Here is a 20,457-nt window from a genome sequence, read left to right on the forward strand (position 1 = left end):
ATGGGACCACTGGTATACCTGTAAAGCAGGTCATTTCATGCAATTGTAGCTCCCCCATTCTGTGTGTATATGAAGTGTCACTTTTGTGATCAGTCTGGTGGAGAACAGTGGGAGGACATGGAAAGCTTTCCCCGTTTTGTATTTTGGATGAAGAGTCTGTGCAAACTTGTTCTGTTCACTCTAAAAGGTCATTATTAGGAATATCTGGAACATTTGTAATTTCATAACCTACTTTAAATAAAATTAGAGTGATGGATGGTTGTTTTTAAAGTAATGGCCCCAGCTAATAAAAAAACCTAATAAATTAAACAAAGAATATTTCATAATTTGCTAAATTTTATTAGTCTTACCTTGTTGGTCCTCCATCATCATCATCCTCATCATCAAGGAGGTATGTCTGTTAGGGCTATTTCACATCAAAAACAATTTGTGATTGAAGTTTGGCAATTTGTGCGGGAAGGACACAAGCACGTGAGCAAGCGCCAGCTGGGCGCGAAACGGCTCTAGTGCCGTCCATCTACCTCTGGTCACCCGCACCCTGCACTCCTCGAACACTCTCATCAACGCAGGTTTGATCCATCTATTTGTGACTTTATGTGAATGTATCACCGCAATGTTTGTTGGCAAGATGCTGCATTAACCACTTCCCGACCGCCGTATGTACAATTGGCGGCCGGGAAGTGCACCCCGCAAGGACCGCCGTATTGACAAATGGTGGCGGTCCTTGTAGGGGCATGGGCGGAGCGATCGCGTCATCCGTGACACGATCCTCCGCCTCCGCCTGGCGCCGCTCACCCGCCGCAACATCCCGCCGGCCATACGGAAGCGCCGGCGGGATGTTAACCCGACGATCGCCGCATACAAAGTGTATAATACACTTTGTAATGTTTACAAAGTGTATTATACAGGCTGCCTCCTGCCCTGGTGGTCCCAGTGTCCGAGGGACCACCAGGGCAGGCTGCAGCCACCCTAGTCTGCACCAAGCACACTGATTTTTTACCCCCCCCTGCCCCAGATCGCCCACAGCACCCATCAGACCCCCCCCCCCTGCCCACCCCCCAGACCCCTGTTTGCACCCAATCACCCCCCTAATCACCCATCAATCACTCCCTGTCACTATCTGTCAACGCTATTTTTTTTTATCCCCCCCCTGCTCCCTGCCCCCTCCTGATCACCCCCCACCCCTCAGATTCTCCCCAGACCCCCCCCCCCTGTTTACTGTATGCATCTATCCCCCTGATCACCTGTCAATCACCTGTCAATCACCTGTCAATCACCCATCAATCACCCCCTGTCACTGCCACCCATCAATCAGCCCCTAACCTGCCCCTTGCGGGCAATCTGATCACCCCCCCACACCAATAGATCGCCCGCAGATCCGACATCAGATCACCTCCCAAATCCATTGTTTACATCTATTCTCTCCTCTAAACACCCACTAATTACCCATCAATCACCCATCAATCACCCCCTATCACCACCTGTCACTTTTACCTATCAGATCAGACCCTAATCTGCCCCTTGCGGGCACCCAATCACCCGCCCACACGCTCAGATTGCCCTCTGACCCCCCCTTATCAATTCACCAGTGCATTAATTACATCTGTTCTTCCCTGTAATAACCCACTGATCACCTGTCAATAACCTGCCAATCACCTATCACCCATCAATCACCCCCTGTCACTGCCACCCAACAATCAGCCCCTAACCTGCCCCTCGCGGGCAATCTGATCACCCACCCACACAAATAGATCGCCCGCATATCCGACATCAGATCACCACCCAAGCGCAGCGTTTACATCTATTCTCTCCTCTAAACACTCACTAATTACCCATCAATCACCCCCTATCACCACCTGTCACTGTTACCCATCAGATCAGACCCTAATCTGCCCCTTGCGGGCACCCAATCACCCGCCTACACGCTCAGATTGCCCTCAGACCCCCCCTTATCAATTCGCCAGTGCAATATTTACATCTGTCCTTCCCTGTAATAACCCACTGATCACCTGTCAATCACCTGCCAATCACCTATCACCCATCAATCACCCCCTGTCACTGCCACCCATCAATCACCCCCTGTCACTGCCACCCATCAATCACCCGCTGTCACTGCCACCCATCAATCAGCCCCTAACCTGCCCCTTGCGGGCAAACTGATCACCCACCCACACCAATAGATCGCCCGCAGATCCGACATCAGATCACCACCCAAGCGCAGTGTTTCCATCTATTCTCTACCCTAAACACCCACTAATTACCCATCAATCACCCCCTGTCACTGCTACCTATCAGATTAGACCCCTATCTGCCCCTAGGGCACTCAATCACCCGCCCACACCCTCAGAATGCCCTCAGACCCCAGCCCTGATCACCTCGCCAGTGCATTGCTTGCATCTATTCCCCCCTCTAATCACACCTTGAGACACCCATCAATCACCTCCTGTCACCCCCTAGCACACCTACCCATCAGATCAGGCCTCAATTTGCCCCGTGTGGGCTCCTGATCACTCGGCCAAACCCTCAGATCCCCCTCAGACCCCCTTCCGATCACCTCCCCAGTGCATTGATTGCATCTATTTTCCCCTCTAACCACCCCCTGAGACACCCATCAATCACCTCCTGTCACCCCCCTAGCACTCCTATCCATCAGATCAGGCCCAATACAACCTGTCATCTAAAAGGCCACCCTGCTTATGACCGGTTCCACAAAATTCGCCCCCTCATAGACCACCTGTCATCAAAATTTGCAGATGCTTATACCCCTGAACAGTCATTTTGAGACATTTGGTTTCCAGACTACTCACGGTTTTGGGCCTGTAAAATGCCAGGGCGGTATAGGAACCCCACAAGTGACCCCATTTTAGAAAAAAAGACACCCCAAGGTATTTTGTTAGGTGTATGACGAGTTCATAGAAGATTTTATTTTTTGTCAAAAGTTAGCGGAAATTAATTTTTATTGGTTTTTTTTCACAAAGTGTCATTTTTCACTAACTTGTGACAAAAAATAAAATCTTCTATGAACTCGCCATACACCTAACAGAATACCTTGGGGTGTCTTCTTTCTAAAATGGGGTCACTTGTGGGGTTCCTATACTGCCCTGGCATTTTAGGGCCCCTAAACCGTGAGGAGTAGTCTAGAAAACAAATGCTTCAAAATGATCTGTGAATAGGACGTTGGGCCCCTTAGCGCACCTAGGCTGCAAAAAAGTGTCACACATGTGGTACCGCCGTACTCAGGAAAAGTAGTATAATGTGTTTTGGAGTGTATTTTTACACATACCCATGCTGGGTGGGAGAAATTTCTATGTAAATGGACAATTGTGTGTAAAAAAAAATCAAACAATTGTCATTTACAGAGATATTTCTCCCACTTAGCATGGGTATGTGTAAAAATACACCCCAAAACGCATTATACTACTTCTCCTGAGTACGGCGGTACCACATGTGTGGCACTTTTTTACACCCTAAGTACGCTAAGGGGCCCAAAGTCCAATGAGTACCTTTAGGATTTCACAGGTCATTTTGCGACATTTGGTTTCAAGACTACTCCTCACGGTTTAGGGCCCCTAAAATGCCAGGGCAGTATAGGAACCCCACAAATGACCCCATTCTAGAAAGAAGACACCCAAAGGTATTCCGTACGGAGTATGGTGAGTTCATAGAAGATTTTATTTTTTGTCACAAGTTAGCGGAAAATGACACTTTGTGAAAAAAAACTATTAAAATCAATGTCCGCTAACTTGTGACAAAAAAATAAAAACTTCTATGAACTCACCATACTCCTAACGGAATACCTTGGGGTGTCTTCTTTCTAAAATGGGGTCATTAGTGGGGTTCCTATACTGCCCTGGCATTTTAGGGGCCCTAAACCTTGAGGAGTAGTCTTGAAACAAAATTTCTCAAAATGACCTGTGAAATCCTAAAGGTACTCATTGGACTTTGGGCCCTTTAGCGCAGTTAGGGTGCAAAAAAGTGCCACACGTGGTATCGCCGTACTCAGGAGAAGTAGTATAATGTGTTTTGTGGTGTATTTTTACACATACCCATGCTGAGTGGGAGAAAGATCTCTGTAAATGGACAATTGTGTGTTATAAAAATTAACAAATTGTCATTTACAGAGATATTTCTCCCACCCAGCATGGGTATGTGTAAAAATACACCCCAAAACACATTATACTACTTCTCCTGAGTACGGCAATACCACATGTGTGGCACTTTTTTGCAGCCTAACTGCGCTAAGGGGTCCAAAGTCCAATGAGCACCTTTAGGCTTTACAGGGGTGCTTACAATTTAGCACCCCCCAAAATGTCAGGACAGTAAACACACCCCACAAATGACCCCATTTTGGAAAGTAGACCCTTCAAGGTATTCAGAGAGGGGCATGGTCAGTCCGTGGCAGGTTTCATTTTTTTTTGTCGCAAGTTAGAAGAAATGGAAACTTTTTTTTTTTTTTTTTTTTTCTCACAAAGTGTCATTTTCCGCTTACTTGTGACAAAAAATAATATCTTCTATGAACTCACTATGCCTCTCAGTGAATACTTTGGGATGTCTTCTTTCCAAAATGGGGTCATTTGGGGGGTATTTATACTATCCTGGAATTCTAGCCCCTCATAAAACATGACAGGGGGTCAGAAAAGTCAGAGATGCTTGAAAATGGGAAAATTCACTTTTTGCACCATAGTTTGTAAACGCTATAACTTTTACCCAAACCAATAAATATACACTGAATGGGTTTTTTTTTATCAAAAACATGTTTGTCCACATTTTTCGTGCTGCATGTATACAGAAATTTTACTTTATTTGAAAAATGTCAGCACAGAAAGTTAAAAAAATAATTTTTTTGCCAAAATTCATGTCTTTTTTGATGAATATAATAAAAAGTAAAAATCGCAGGAGCAATCAAATAGCACCAAAAGAAAGCTTTATTAGTGACAAGAAAAGGAGCCAAAATTCATTTAGGTGGTAGGTTGTATGAGCGAGCAATAAACCGTGAAAGCTGCAGTGGTCTGAATGGAAAAAAAGTGGCCGGTCCTTAACCACCCTGGCGTTCTATTAAGATCGCCAGGGCGGCTGCGGGAGGGTTTTTTTTAAATTAAAAAAAAACTATTTCATGCAGCCAACTGAAAGTTGGTTGCATGAAAGCCCACTAGAGGGCGCTCCGGAGGCGTTCTTCCGATCGCCTCCGGCGCCCAGAATAAACAAGGAAGGCCGCAATGAGCGGCCTTCCTTGTTTTGCTTAGATCGTCGCCATAGCGACGAGCGGAGTGACGTCATGGACGTCAGCCGACGTCCTGACGTCAGCCGCCTCCGATCCAGCCCTTAGCGCTGGCCGGAACTTTTTGTTCCGGCTACGCTGGGCTCAGGCGGCTGGGCGGACCCTCTTTCGCCGCTGCTCGCGGCGAATCGCCGCAGAGCGGCGGCGATCGGGCAGCACACGCGGCTGGCAAAGTGCCGGCTGCGTGTGCTGCTCTTTATTTGAACAAAATCGGCCCAGCAGGGCCTGAGCGGCAGCCATCGGCGGTGATGGACGAGCTGAGCTCGTCCATACCGCTAACATGGTTAAGGGGTAGAAAGCCCTAGGTCCTCAAGTGGTTAAAGAAACTTAAAGGGACTGATGCCCGGTCTGCCTCCTTCTACGCATACTGTTAGACTGTTGTTCACAGAACTTGAAACCGGTGCACGTCCGGAGCTTCAGCTATATGCCATTTGTTTGAGTGTTGGGAAAAGGGGAAGTATTCAATGAATAACAAGCAAGTGCAGAGCCTGCCCCCCATGTATACGGACTGGGTTTGAGTGCCAAGTGTTTTTCATTGCTCTACACTGTACTACTTTAAATAAAATTAGAGTGATGGATGGTTGTTTTTAAAATAATGGCCCCAGCTAATAAAAAAACCTAATAAATTAAACAAAGAATATTTAATAATTTGCTAAATTTTATTAGTCTTACCTTGTTGGTCCTCCATCATCATCATCCTCATCATCAAGGAGGTATGTCTGTTAGGGCTATTTCACATCAAAAACAATTTGTGATTGAAGTTTGGCAATTTGTGCGGGAAGTTTGGCAAGCAGTTTTTACAGAGCTTTTGCTTGTCTATACTTTTTACAGAATCGCAATCGCTGCAAAAAAAAAAAAACAAATCCTGTGTGAAATAGCCCATTTGATTATATTAATAAAGTGCTTTTCAAAACTCGAGTGATCAGGAGAATGCTGATAAGGACTCTTGGTGTGAAACAGCCCTTAGCTGGTTTGGGCTGTATGTTACAGGAAAACTAAAGCTGGGCATACACTGGTTGATAACAGCTGCATTCAGTTAGATTTCAGCACAGAGCTGACTGAGCATTGACTTAACCACATCCAACCTTTTATTTTTCAATGCACTACATAGCTATGCAGTCATCTCTAACCTACTGCTCTTCAGCCTGTTCAATTAACATTTCCTGCTTCACCAAATCATCCTTCTGACTAATGGACTGAATCAGTCAAACAATATTCCAGTGAGTAGATCACTGGCATATCAGATCAATGTGATTGAATCTGCTAGAAAAATCCATTCATGTAGGGCCACCTTAAAGGACGTACGAGGTGAAAATAAACTTCTGAGAAAAACAATTATATCTATCCCACTTCTCCTAAAAATGACTTTTTTAGATATCCCACAGTTTTATTTTATATCTAAATCTAGTTTTTAAGTTTTTACTGTTTCATTATCTCTGCTCAATGACACCTTCATTGAGTATGCCAGAGCTCAAATCTATGAATTATTGACCCTTTTTATCTCTTTTCTGCTCTTAAAAGCCATTTACTGACAGAAAAATGTTTTATGGCTTTAATTACTTATCAGTAAGGGTTATGCTATAGTCTGACCCAGTCCGACCCGGTCCCGACCCGGACAGAAATTGATACTTGCATACCTGATGTTTAACTTTTTCAGGCAGAGAAAGAAAAAAAGGAACACAGCATAGTTATTTGTGTGCTAGGCACTGTATATACACATGTCTATCTCATCATGTCACATGTCACCTCGTAAGTCCTTTAAAGAGGAACTCCAGTGAAAATAATGTAGTAAAAAAAGTGCTTCATTTTTTACCATAATTATGTATAAATGATTTAGTCAGTTTTTGCTCATTGTAAAAATCTTTCCTCTCCCCGATTTACATTCTGACATTTATTACATGGTGACATTTTTACTGTGGGCAGGTTATGTAGCTGCTCCTAGCTGTTTTGGCTGTTAGAGACAGCTGTAAACAGCTAATTCCTGTCTGTGAACATTGTTACATTGTGGCAGTTTGCCCAGAGTAGCGCGGTAATCAGAGCTTCTTGTGGGAGGGGTTTCAGCACAAAATCAGTCATACAGCGCCCCCTGATGGTCTGTTTGTGAAAATCATTATATTTCTCATGTAAAAGGTAGTATCAGCTACTGATTGGGATAAAGTTCAATTCTAGGTTGGAGTTTCTCTTTAAGACAAATCAGTTACTAAACACTATGTAATGTCATATTTATATTGGCAATTTATTTGAATGTTATGCAGATGGGTGACAGTGAATGTATGTTTTCTAAGGCTTGTCACTTTCCCAGTGGTAGTGATCTATGTCATACGTATTTAAGCATTGATGTCAGGGATCCTGTTGCTGATGTTTTTTTGGGCGTTTTGATATAAAGTTAAATGTTATCCGGCAATATTTACCTGAACCAATATTTTCTTATCTGGATTATTCAAATCTATATGTGTTAAAGAAATATAGTTCATTTATATAAGAGTTGCTCATCATTCTCCATTTTTTATCAGGCATAAACTGTACATAATTTGCTTTTTAGCTTTGCTAAACAATGTTAAATAACCCCTAGGTTAATAAGACTATGTAGAAAACATTATCTGTATGCTATAGAAAATACACAACAGTTGTATATACAGATGGCCTCTGTATATATTGTATGCATATATGGTATATGTAAATATTTCTACTTATAAAACAAGTGTAGGAAAGTTTACATACATTTTTTTTTTGTCTTGGGAAGCCTTTTTGTTTTTTAAAATAGGGCTAAACATATAAAATGCGTTTTATGTCATGAAATATTGTTGAGCGTTTTTTCTGTTTCCCCTCTCTAGAATACCATTCACATCTGAGAAGTGCATTCAGAACTGAATGCAAGCTTTTTTTTTTATAAATACTTTCAGTCCCCACTACTCGAAACACCCCAAAAACTGGTATTTTTTTTTTCTAAAAAAAAAGGGGGGGGGGCAGTCAATATTGCAAACCTTAGGCCTGAGCTGTATTTCACCTACAGTATGTATTTAGCCATCAGTCTAATGTTAAAGGGAAGGTTCAGGGAAACCTTTAAAAAAAATAAAAATCCATATCCACTTACCTGGGGCTTCCTCCAGCCCGTGGCAGGCAGGAGGTGCCCTCGCCGCCGCTCCAGAGGCTTCCGGTCGTCTTCGGTGGCCGACCCGACTTGGCCAGGCCGGGCTCTTCTGCGCTCCAAGGACGGGCTCTTCTGCGTCCCACGCGGGCGGGCTGACGTCATCGGACGTCCTCCGGGCTTTACTGCGCAGGCGCAGAACTACTGCGCCTGCGCAGTACAGCCCGGAGGACGTCCGATGACGTCAGCGCGCTCACGTGGGACGCAGAAGAGCCCGTCCTTGGAGCGCAGAAGAGCCCGACCTGGCAGCCGGCCGGGTCGGGTCGGCCACCGAAGACGACCGGAAGCCTCTGGAGCGGCGGTGAGGGCACCTCCTGCCTGCCACGGGGTGGAGGAAGCCCCAGGTAAGTGGATATGGATTTTTATTTTTTTAAAGGTTTCCCTGAACCTTCCCTTTAAGGTTTAAAAAGACCAAATTGCAAAAATCCGTAGCAGACATTTTCCTGCCTTTCTTCTTAAGGCTCATACCCACATCAGACCATAGTCTTTGGAAAATGAAAGATCACAGACCAATCTTACCACCCTTCATGTAGTATGAGAGCCATACCTTCACAGTCTTTTCTATGGAGCTGAACTCCCCATCAGAAAAAAATCTTTGCAAGATGCTGCACACAAAGATGCTGTACAGACACAAACGATCAGTATCTGCAAAAGATCGGTTCCTGCCAAAAATCCATTCCTGCAAATTGCAATGATAGTCTGAGATCTGCAGATCCTCATACACACATGATTTAACTGACATTCATTTGCAGATCAAGCAATCATCTGCAGATCTGAAAATCCATCCTGGTGGATCTGATCTGCAGATGAATGTCAGTTAAATCATGTGTGTATGATGATCTGCAGATCTCATAGACTATCATTGCAATTTGCAGGAACAGATCTTTTGCAGATACTGATCTTTTGTGTCTGTACAGCATCTGTGTGTGCAGCATCTTGCAAAGATTTTTTTCTGATGGGGAGTTCAGCTCCATAGAAAAGACTGTGAAGGTATGGCTCTCATACTACATGAAGGGTGGTAAGATTGGTCTGTGATCTTTCATTTTCAAAAGACTATGGTCTGATGTGGGTATGGGGCCTTATACTTCAAATGTATTTAACAATTTTTTGTGATTGTGGTATTTCAACACATACAAATAAGACGTATGTGTTTTTCCTATATTGCTGTCACATTAGTAAATATCTGTCAAATCTAACCGGTTTTAGGCTAGTTCATCTCCTTATGGTAGCTTCTTAGGGTATTCTTTTTTTATTCTTATTGTTATTTATTTATTCACAACGAATAAAATAGTGTGCAAGTAGTGAAGCTGGCCAGCATCTTATTATAGATCCTGTCTAGGGAATTATTTTGCACAAGTAAAGGAAAGAGATTAAATATCAACCTTGAGTAGATCAGTCAGATTTATGAGCTACAGTATTAACTACCTACTGTGAGAACAATATAATAATGGATGGCTCGTTTTACTGTGTAAAAACTATTTGTATGTATATATCTCAATAAACACTGCATTATGTAGCTAGAAGAGCGTTGCCCTCCCTGCATAGATTGTCATTCCCTCCTGTGTACTTTAGCTCCCGCTCAGGTAACCGTTTGTTACATGCAGTATTGGGTTTAGTTTTCACTTCACTATAGTTTAGCTGAGAAAGCAAACCTTGCCAAAGAATTGACTTGTACTGTATTGTGCATTCTTTTAATAGCTGCCATTGAAATATGGATTGTAAACTTATTTTCATTAAAAATGTAGAAAGTTTAATAAATGAGTTGCTTGCATAATGCCTGTCTGCTTGTTTTTTGCTTTGGTCACCCCTCAGCTTTGTATTGCATGACTTGCTGCAAATCCCATTCCTGCCTATAGTGTTTTATTTGTTTGTTTTGTTTTACATTACACACATTACTGCATGATGTGATATGATCATACATATGCAGCTCTGTCTGCTGTCCTCTGCTGAGTGCTGTATTCATATGTTCTGTACCCAGCAAGAATGCACGACTGCTCTGTGGTATGACTGGCATTGCAGCTTTACAATGGATGGGGGGAGGGGGGAATTTTTGCCAACATATCCCATGACATTGTATTGAGTAAGAAACAAACATGGTGTACATAATAATACAGAGAATGGTATACACTAAATATTAACATTGGTACACAATACAGTGACAAATATAACATGTTTATCAAATGTATAGAAGATCTCTGCCCTTTTGAGCTTACAATCTAAAGATATAGGTAAGAAACGAGATGGGGAAATATACAATTTACCTAGAGGCAGTGTGGTTTTAGGTTATGTTTAGTAAAAGAGCAAAACCGTGTAATATCCCTAATAGTTATTCTGGCACATCTGATATTGTGCGGTATTGTTCCAAGTATTAGTCTGGAAGAAACCCAAAGCCACTGTCACAAACTAAATCCAGGAGCCCAGCACTATAACATGGAATTTATACCCATCCTGCTGCATTTGGGGCAGCATGGTGGCGTAGTGGTTAGCGCTCTCGCCTTGCAGCATGCGTCCCCGGTTCGAATCCCAGCCAGGTCAATATCTGCAAGGAGTTTGTATGTTCTCCCCGTGTCTACGTGGGTTTCCTCCGGGCACTCCGGTTTCCTCCCACATCCCAAAAAACATACAGATAAGTTAATTGGCTTCCCCTAAATTGGCCCTAGACTACAATACATACACTACACAATATAGACATATGACTATGGTAGGGATTAGATTGTGAGCCCCTCTGAGGGACAGTTAAGTGACAAGACAAAATATATTCAGTACAGCGTAATGATAATAATAATTTACATGGGTTTATATGCTTTCCATAAATGATGGATTTTTAGTACAGCAAGGAATTGTGTGGCCTGTCCAGTCAGCCATGAGCCACAAATACACAAGGTCATAGCATTCCTCTCCACCAACATAAATGTGTTTGAAATTAATGACCTGAGAGCTAGGGAGGAATTTGCTGGTGTAAATTAGCTCTGCTGAAGATTTGCTAGCATTTTACGTAAGTTTAGCTAACTTTTCAACTATTTGTTCTTTAATAGTAATAAATGGCTTTATCTTAAATAAAATTACTTCAAGTATCAAAGAAAAGAAAAAAATCCAGAACTTCCCGTGCGTTTATGACAAGATTTCTTCCCCATCCTCCTCAGTCGTTCTGGAGATGAAAGAAACAGAATGTTTTCAATTTAGAAGTTTATTGCAAAATAGATTTCATCTTTCATGGAGAAGAAAAAAATGTAGGTCTGTTGCTGAGCACTGTGCATGATAAAATTGAAGTTCCAATAAGGGAGGGAGGGCCCTGCACATTGTAGTGGCATGGCAACCCTGCAATAAGAAGCATATAAAGTTTGCTTCCACAGTATAACAATAATAAACTGGACTTGGTTAAAGCCAAAGGAAGAAGGACACAGCATATAAAGGAAAGTATCTGTAACTTGTAAAATGACATCACTTTACAGTGATTAAATAGTGTTATTTAGCGTATTTGTTTAATACTGAATTCAAAGCTATCAGAAATGAACTGCAAGTATGGCATAATAGAACAGTCAGCTCTTGGAAATTTCAATGCAAGCCAAAAGCATTTCTGACTTTACAGAGGTAAATGCTGGGGGGAGAGGGTGGCTTACTGAGGCGGGTGGATGAGGAAGAAAGGGTGCTGAGGGGTAGAAATACAAGAACACAAATACAGGACTTATTAAGGCTGCTGGGAAGGAGGGACTTACTGAGAGGGCTGCAGGTGGATGGGGAGAGAGGGACTTAATGAGGCTGCTGGGAGTGTATTAAGGGAGAGAAGGGCTTACTTGAGGGGTGGATGGGAGGCGTGGGGGGCTGAGAAGTGCTAGGGGTGGTTGGGGAGAGAGGGACCTACTGAAAGTGCAGGAGTAAATAAGGGGGGAGTGTACTGACAGTAGCCTGAATTGGGTGTGGCTACAAATGGTGTGTGTGTGTGTGCACGTCCATACTGATTTAGGCCCAGTTCACAATGCACGCATTGCCGTCCAGATTTTGGCAATGCGTGCAGGAGGCAGACGCACGACATCAGAAAGTGCATAGACTGCACTGTCTGATTTTCACACTGCATGCGTTGCGTTCCGAACGCACGGCCACCCGCGTTCCGTGATGTGAACATGGCCTTATGTTTAGGTCTGAACAATCCTACCTGCATGAATTAAACACCACAGGGAAAATGGGAATCCCCCCCCCCCCCCCCCCCCAAAAAAAAAAAGCAAGCAGACTAAAAAAACTAGGTGCATCTTGATGTGGCTTTAGGGGATCATGGCTAGAAAAACATAGCTAGTTGGCTACAGACTAAACTCAAAAGGTAACTTACCATTACAGGTTACTACAAGTGTAGGGATAGCACTAGCAGTATCCTTTTTATTATTAAGTGGAATTCCTCTTTAACATCTTTGGTTTTTCCTTTTTTTATATACAAACTTTTGTATATTAGGTTTGAAGTTGCAAGGAATCATTAAAGACATTAAAAATGCATGAAAACTTTCAAGCCATGGGTGCTTCGAGCACTGTTGTCACATCTGATCATGATGCTTGAAATGGCTTTTTACATATGCAGTTTATTTTAAACACTTGACCACTGAGGGGTTTAATACCTCTTAATCAATGCCCATATTAATGCCCATATGAGAGTAATTTACATTCTTGCATAGTAGAAAAATCTGCCAGGATTTCTGATACATAGCTTAAAATACATCTACTGTCATTCCAGCTAGCGTTAAATTGGAATTGAGCGTGTGCTACTCTGACTTTAAAGACATCAATTCTGCCCCCAGAAATTAGAATTCCTCTATAGAGCCAAATGTGAGGAATCTTTTCTGGTTTATATTACAGTTGGGAAAATAGAGAGAGTCTAGAGAGGCCTATGTTCAACAGATGAAATACGGTGGCTCTGAAGTCATTTAATTTCTGCTGAATTGGTGGTCAAGCGGCTAGAGCCGCCCTCACCTTGCAGGGCTGAAGTACAATTTGTGGCCAGGACACGATCTGTGTGGACATTTGGGACTTGATGCACAAAGCAGTGCTGATGCACAGCACGACCGTGACAAAGGTTTGCACGTGCTTGCGCAGCCGAATGTTCTCGCGTGGTAATTCGTGCACTTTGCAGAGTTAGCGCGCGCCAGTAACCGCGCACTAATCTTTACTTGCACAAACCCTCGCACTGGTCACATTGCGTGCTAGATGCATAGCACAGTCGTGCTATGCATTAGCACTGTTTTGTGAATCAAGCCCTTTATTCATTTGCTCCAGGCACACTGCAGCAGTAATCTACACAGGGGGCAAGGGTTGCATCTTCCTCCTGTGTGATATTTGGTTTCAGAAGTTTCAATGAAGCTGTATTGATGGCTTTTTACAATCTACTCTAGATTGTCAGTCTTTCCCTTACTTAACATAAGGAAGAGGTAGAAACTCTGTCTGGCTTTCATAGCTGTTCCTCGTTTGTTCCAGTGGCACTCTTTGATCCTATTAAAACCTGATGCATTACTGATATAGGAACTTAAGGGAATCCTCTCCAACATGACATGGACAGAGACCGCAATAACAACATTACAGAGAGCTCGTTTCACTTCAACCAAACCTTAAAGAGAAACCGTGACCAAGAATTGAACTTCATCCCAATCAGTAACGGATACCCCCTTTCCCATGAGAAATCTATTTCTTTTCTCAAACAGATTATTAGGGGACTCTGTATGGCTGATATTGTGGTGAAACCCCTCCCACAAGAAACTCTAAGGACCATGGTCGTGGCAGTTTCCTGTCTGTGAACCTTGTTGCATTGTGGGAAATGGCTGTTTACAGCTGTTTCCAACTGCCAAAAAGCAAGCAGCAACTACATCACCTGCCAGCAGTAAAAATGTCACCATGTGATAAATGTCAGAGTGTAAATCAGAGAGGGGAAAGAATTTACAATGGGAAAACACTGACTAAACCATTTATACATAATTATTGTAAAAATTAAGCACTTTTTTATTACATTATTTTCACTGGAGTTCCTCTATAAAAAAGGGTCTGGAGTTGGGCTGTAATGAGATGACCTGGACTTACTAAGGTGAATGTGAACGTTGTCCATAATGTGCTATTATTGGATACATTTATGGCTTTGAAAGTAGTTATTTATAGTGATTTCACAGTTCCTTGTTGCCTACATTGTGTCATATCGTACTTTGCATGTACTTTTTACTGGTTAGGTCAGAATATGCATTCTTTGCTAGAACTATATAATAAGTAAAACTTCTTATTATGTAAGGAAAGCTGGTTTGTCCCTTACCTATGTTAACAAATTAAATGGTGTATGCTTAATTTCAGCACATATTCCAGATGTAGTACTGTATACACTTGTGGAGATGGTTATAACCTCCCTATCAGAATCTGTGCCTCATCCTTACATGTATTCTCATATTTTTTTATTTGTAGGCAAAAGTCCCATTACTTCTCCAGTATCGCCTGATCCTTCCACCACCAAGGTCCTTAATTTCCCAAGCCGGAATATGACTATAGAAGGCTTGCATGGAAACATTGAAAACATTGGTCAGCGACATGATTACACTTCGTCTACAAAGTCTGTTGGTCTCATGGAATCTAAAAAGAACAGAAGAAGCCTACCTGTTCGAGTCTGTACAAATATCGAGCAGGAAGGGAACACATCTCTAAAGGTCTGGCCAAGATCTCACTCGGTGGATAACCTTCAGCATAAAGGAAATGAACTTCAGTGCATTAAAGAAAACAAAGCAGTTTTTTCTCTAGGTAAAGAGTCTATTAGTGTTTTCCATGAGGAGGAAACTGGGGATGTACCTGGCACAATATCTTGCAATGTGGACACTGTGGCACATAACAAGGCTGTTGATCCTACTGAAAGCACAAGGAGAACTATTATACAAAGCCATGATAAAGACAGCACAGTCCAAAACACAAGTGACATTTCACATGTGCCTGTTGACAAGCCTACATCGTCTGCAGAGCCTAGGGTGCCCTCGAAAAACCCTTCACAACCTCCACCAGTACCAGCCAAAAAGTGTAGAGAACGGTTTGCTAATGGGCTGTACCATCCTGCTCTCAGTATTACCATGTCCAGTACAGAAGAATCTGGTCTTCCTGTTATAAAATCCAGCATACCAGGACCAAATGAAAGCGCCCTATCTGCTACACAAGAATGCATTTCCCCAACCTCTGCTATAGCACCTTGGTTGCACAATCCTTCAGATGCCCCTAATGTTCCACAACATGCTGTAAAACTGGGCCCTGTTTCAGCCAGAAAGATGGCAAGTTCCAGAGGAATGGATCAAGAGTTATTGATTGAAAACAGGCTGCAGGCTGAGGAGATCGATCTAACAGAGGAACCCTATTCAGATAAGGTTGGTGGCAGTGTATTCATCTGTTTGGAGACCAAACATGTATTCTTCAATCTGCTATGATTATCCTACCTAATAAAACCTAACTGTCCCTGCCTACTCCTGTCCCTGTGTCCTTGGGTCCATGCTTTTTGTTACTGCGCATGTGCGCAGCACGGACAGCCATTGGGACAGGACTGGGACAGGACGACAGGGCCAGTTAGCCGGCCGGGCATGTGCGAACGGTTGCGCATGTACATGCGGCGGGAGCACACGTCAGGCGGGTGGGTGCACGCGCATGCGCACTGACATGCGGTGGTGAGAGACAGACCTAGAGCCTGTTTAAACGAGCGTAGGTCTACTAGTATTTATATAAGAGAAAGCAGGCACCAGGAACTTAATGAAAATTATGCAGCGCTAGAAGCACAAAAGGTAATAATTGCCTAGACCTTTATTTAGCCATACCCTTAAAGTATTTTTTTAAATTTTTGTTACACTATTAATTATCACTAGAGGGGTCCAAGGAAACCTTAGTGATGTATAATGTGGCTGCTGTGAGATGAAGCAGCTAATGTGGGTGCCTCTACACGCCTGAAAATGTTGGCGGTGAATAGACCGCACTGTTTATTGCAGCTATAGTGGGGTCAAGTGTATAATTTGTACAGCTTATACACAATATTTGCCGGCAAGGTATAGTGGTGGAAGGTGGTGCAGATATTGGCAAAGAAACACTTTAGCAGTAGAAATTGCGTCTCAGACTTTGTTTTCCTCTGAAGGCCCACCACTATGGCTAGAAAGATTATAAAAAGGGACAGAAGTGCATTATGGTCCTTGCCAAAATGATGGTGGGATTAGTGTGAGGGGGGACTACTGCAATCCTTTGAATCTTAGCAGAGCTAGCAGAAGCCCCCATCCAGGCCTTTGCCAGTCTTCCAGACTGCCAAACATTTGTCCTGAATTTCATCACCATTTAGAGCAAATGGTGTTTGAATTTGTTTTTGGTGTTTTTTTTTATTTTTTATTTTTTTTGCCTGCCAAACTACCGATTAACCACTTCAGCCTACAGGGTTGAGATTTTTTCACATCTTAGCAACTTTCACCTCCCATTCATTTGCCAATAACTTTAGCACTACTCATCACAATGAATTGATCTATATCTTGTTTTTTCCGCCACCAATTATGCTTTCTGTGGGTGATGCATTTTGCTGAGAATACATTTATTCTAAATCCATTTTAACAGGAATATTAAGAAAAAAATGGAAAAAATTAATTATTGCTCAGCTTTTGGCCATTATAGTTTGAAATTAATACATGCTACCATAATTAAAAACTATGTACTTTATTTACCAATCCCGCTTATTACACCATTTAAATTATGTCCCTATCACAATGTATGGCGCCGATATTTAATTTGGAAATAAAGGTGCATTTTTTCAATTTGCATCCATCACTATTTAGAAGCCCATAATTTAATAAATCATATTGATATACTCATTTGACATGAATATTTAAAAAGTTCAGACCCTTAGGTAACTATTTGTTTTTGTTTTATTGTTGTAATTTTTCATTTTATTTTTTATTAAAATTTGTATGTGGGCATTTTTTGGTGTGGGAGGTAAACGGGATTTTAAATGTTTTAAAATGTATTTATTTATTCAAAGTGTTTTTGGGTGTAGTTTGCTATTTGGCCACAAGATGGCCACAGTCAAAAAGTCCTGGGAGTGATCGATCTCGCTCCCAGGAAGAAGTATGAAGACGGGGAACTTTTTGATCTCAGAAAAGCCGCAGCGTCTGAAGAGACGCTGTCGGCTTTTCTCCGGGGAAGGGGGGGGGGGGGGGGGGGTCCGATCAGTGAAAGGGAATTATAATCCCTTTCATTGATCGTTGGGCTAACGGCCAGCAGAAAATTTTCGTCTAGTTAGGCTGAAGTGGTTAATCAGCAACAGATGTGTTCAAGCAACAAAAGTTCTCAGGCTTGGCGTAGTTGGGCATTTAGGATTCAATGATGGAAAAACATGCTTCCTTTCTCTATGATTGTCAGTTATCTGATTGGATTTGGCACTGGTGGTTTTAGCATGGTGGCAAGCAATACATTTCTGATACTGTGATTTGCTATGCAATGCATTTTTCATTGGTATTCCATTAGTACACCCCCAACTAATCCCCTTTCTTTATGCCTAATCCAAACATCCCCTTCCTAATGCTTGGCCTTAACATCTAAAGCTAAATACCCCTTATTCTTAATACAGGACTCCTACGCTAATAAACTCTAACCAATACTCACGTTTTGTTATCTTTACCTCTGGTGCCAAAATGCATTTGTGGCCAATATTATGGATGTTCCACCATTGGAAATGTAATTGTATGATATCAGCACCCAAGCCAATCTCCGCAAAGTAACCTGCTTTGCATGCCAGACCTGTATTATTTGGATTTATGTACCCTTTGTGTTTTGTAGCAGTTATCATTACTATTTATTCACTACTAGTTATTATTACTTTACAATGTACTTGCTATGTTTTGACTTTTAAATACAAGAATATTACACTTGTTTTTACATGTCCAGATTTTCTTCTTTTTTTATTTTCCTTCTATTTTTTTTTTTTCTTTTTACAGTTTTCCTTTTTCCCCACTCGTTTTCTATCTCCCTGTTATTTTTTTTCCATTTATAAACCTTTTAACACATTTCTTGGTAGTTTCCTTTGTTTTCGTCTTTTCCTGGCTTGTCCACCTTCCTGTAGTTGTATTGGGTTTACTTATACGATGTACTTCCTGGACTTACTGGCTTGCATTCCTAGATGAGCCAGGTCAGGTCCAAACAACATTACCAGATCTCTAGAGTACAAATCTCAGATATACAGGTCCTTCTCAAAATATTAGCATATTGTGATAAAGTTCATTATTTTCTGTAATGTACTGATAAACATTAGACTTTCATATATTTTAGATTCATTACACACAACTGAAGTAGCCTTTTATTGATGATTTTGGCATACAGCTCATGAAAACCCAAAATTCCTATCTCAAAAAATTAGCATATCATGAAAAGGTTCTCTAAATGAGCTATTAACCTAATCATCTGAATAGACTAATTAACTCTAAACACCTGCAAAAGATTCCTGAGGCTTTTAAAGGAGAACCGTAGTGAGAGGTACATGGTGGCAGCCATATTTATTTCCTTTTCAGCAATACCATTTGCCTGGCTGTTCTGCTGATCCACTGTCTCTAATAGTATTAGCCACAAACCCTTAACAAGCATACAGCAGATCAGGTGTTTCTGACATTTTTGTCAGATCTGACAAGATTAGCTGCATGCTTGTTTCTGGTGTGATTCACACTACTGCAGGCAAATAGCTCAGCAGGGCTTCCATGCAACTGGTATTGCTTAAAAGGGAGTCAATATGGCAGCCTCCATACACCTCTCACTACAGTTCTCCTTTAAAAACTCCCAGCCTGGTTCATTACTCACAAACGCAATCATGGGTAAGACTGCCGACCTGACTGCTGTCCAGAAGCCCATCATCGACACCCTCAAGCAAGAGGGTAAGACACAGAAATAAATTTCTGAACGAATAGGCTGTTCCCAGAGTGCTGTATCAAGGCACCTCAGTGGGAAGTCTGTGGGAAGAAAAAAGTGTGGCAGAAAACGCTGCACAACAAGAAGAGGTGACCGGACCCTGATTGTGGAGAAAGATTGCGAAAGCAGTGGACTGAGTCTGGAGTAGAAACAGGCGTGTGCAGGAAATGGGCTACAGGTGCCGCATTCCCCAGGTCAAGCCACTTTTGAACCAGAAACAGCAGCAGAAGCGCCTGAGCTGGGCTATAGAGAAGCAGCACTGGACTGTTGCTCAGTGGTTCAAAGTACTTTTTTCGGATGAAAGCAACTTTTGCATTTCATTCGGAAATCAAGGTGCCAGAGTCTGGAGGAAGACTGGGGAGAGGGAAATGCCAAAATGCCTGAAGTCCAGTGACAAGTACCCACAGTCAGTGATGGTCTGGGGTGCCATGTCAGCTGCTGGTGTTGGTCCACTGTGTTTTTTCAAGGGCAGGGTCAATGCAGCTAGCTATCAGGAGATTTTGGAGCACTTCATGCTTCCATCTGCTGAAATGCTTTATAGAGACGAAGATTTCATTTTTCAGCATGACCTGGCACCTGCTCACAGTGCCAAAACCACTGGTAAATGGTTTACTGACCATGGTATTACTGTGCTCAATTGGCCTGCCAACTCTCCTGAGCTGAACCCCATAGAGAATCTGTGGGATATTGTGAAGAGAACGTTGAGAGACGCAAGACCCAACACTCTGGATGAGCTTAAAGCCACTATCGAAGCATCCTGGGCCTCCATAACACCTGAGCAGTGCCACAGGCTGATTGCCTCCAAGCCACGCCGCATTGAAGCAGTCATTTCTGCAAAAGGATTCCCGACCAAGTATTAAGTGCATAACTGAACATAATTATTTGAAGGTTGACTTTTTTTTGTTTTACAAACACTTTTCTATATTTGGTCGGATGAAATATGATAATTTTTTGAGAAAGGAGTTTTGGGTTTTCATGAGCTGTATGCCAAAATCCTCAATATTAAAACCATAAAAGGCTTGAACTACTTCAGTTGTGTGTATTTGAATCTACAATATATGAAAGTCTAACGTTTATCAGTACATTACAGAAAATAATGAACTTTATCACAATATGC

General features: G+C 42.2%; 1 protein-coding gene across 10 annotated transcripts in view; it reads left to right on the top strand.

Annotated features, from left to right (window-relative positions):
- SASH1 (SAM and SH3 domain containing 1) overlaps positions 1-20,457 on the top strand; it is a 1,147,574-nt gene that overhangs the window by 1,119,445 nt on the left and 7,672 nt on the right. For all 10 annotated transcript variants that reach the window (XM_068231708.1, XM_068231715.1, XM_068231717.1 and 7 more), the window contains one exon: positions 14,850-15,787. In XM_068231708.1, coding sequence (XP_068087809.1) covers positions 14,850-15,787 — 938 coding nt within the window. The remainder of the gene's footprint in view (positions 1-14,849; positions 15,788-20,457) is intronic.

Source organism: Hyperolius riggenbachi, chromosome 4 (genome assembly GCF_040937935.1).
Source record: "Hyperolius riggenbachi isolate aHypRig1 chromosome 4, aHypRig1.pri, whole genome shotgun sequence".
NCBI classification, from domain to species: Eukaryota; Metazoa; Chordata; class Amphibia; order Anura; family Hyperoliidae; genus Hyperolius; species Hyperolius riggenbachi.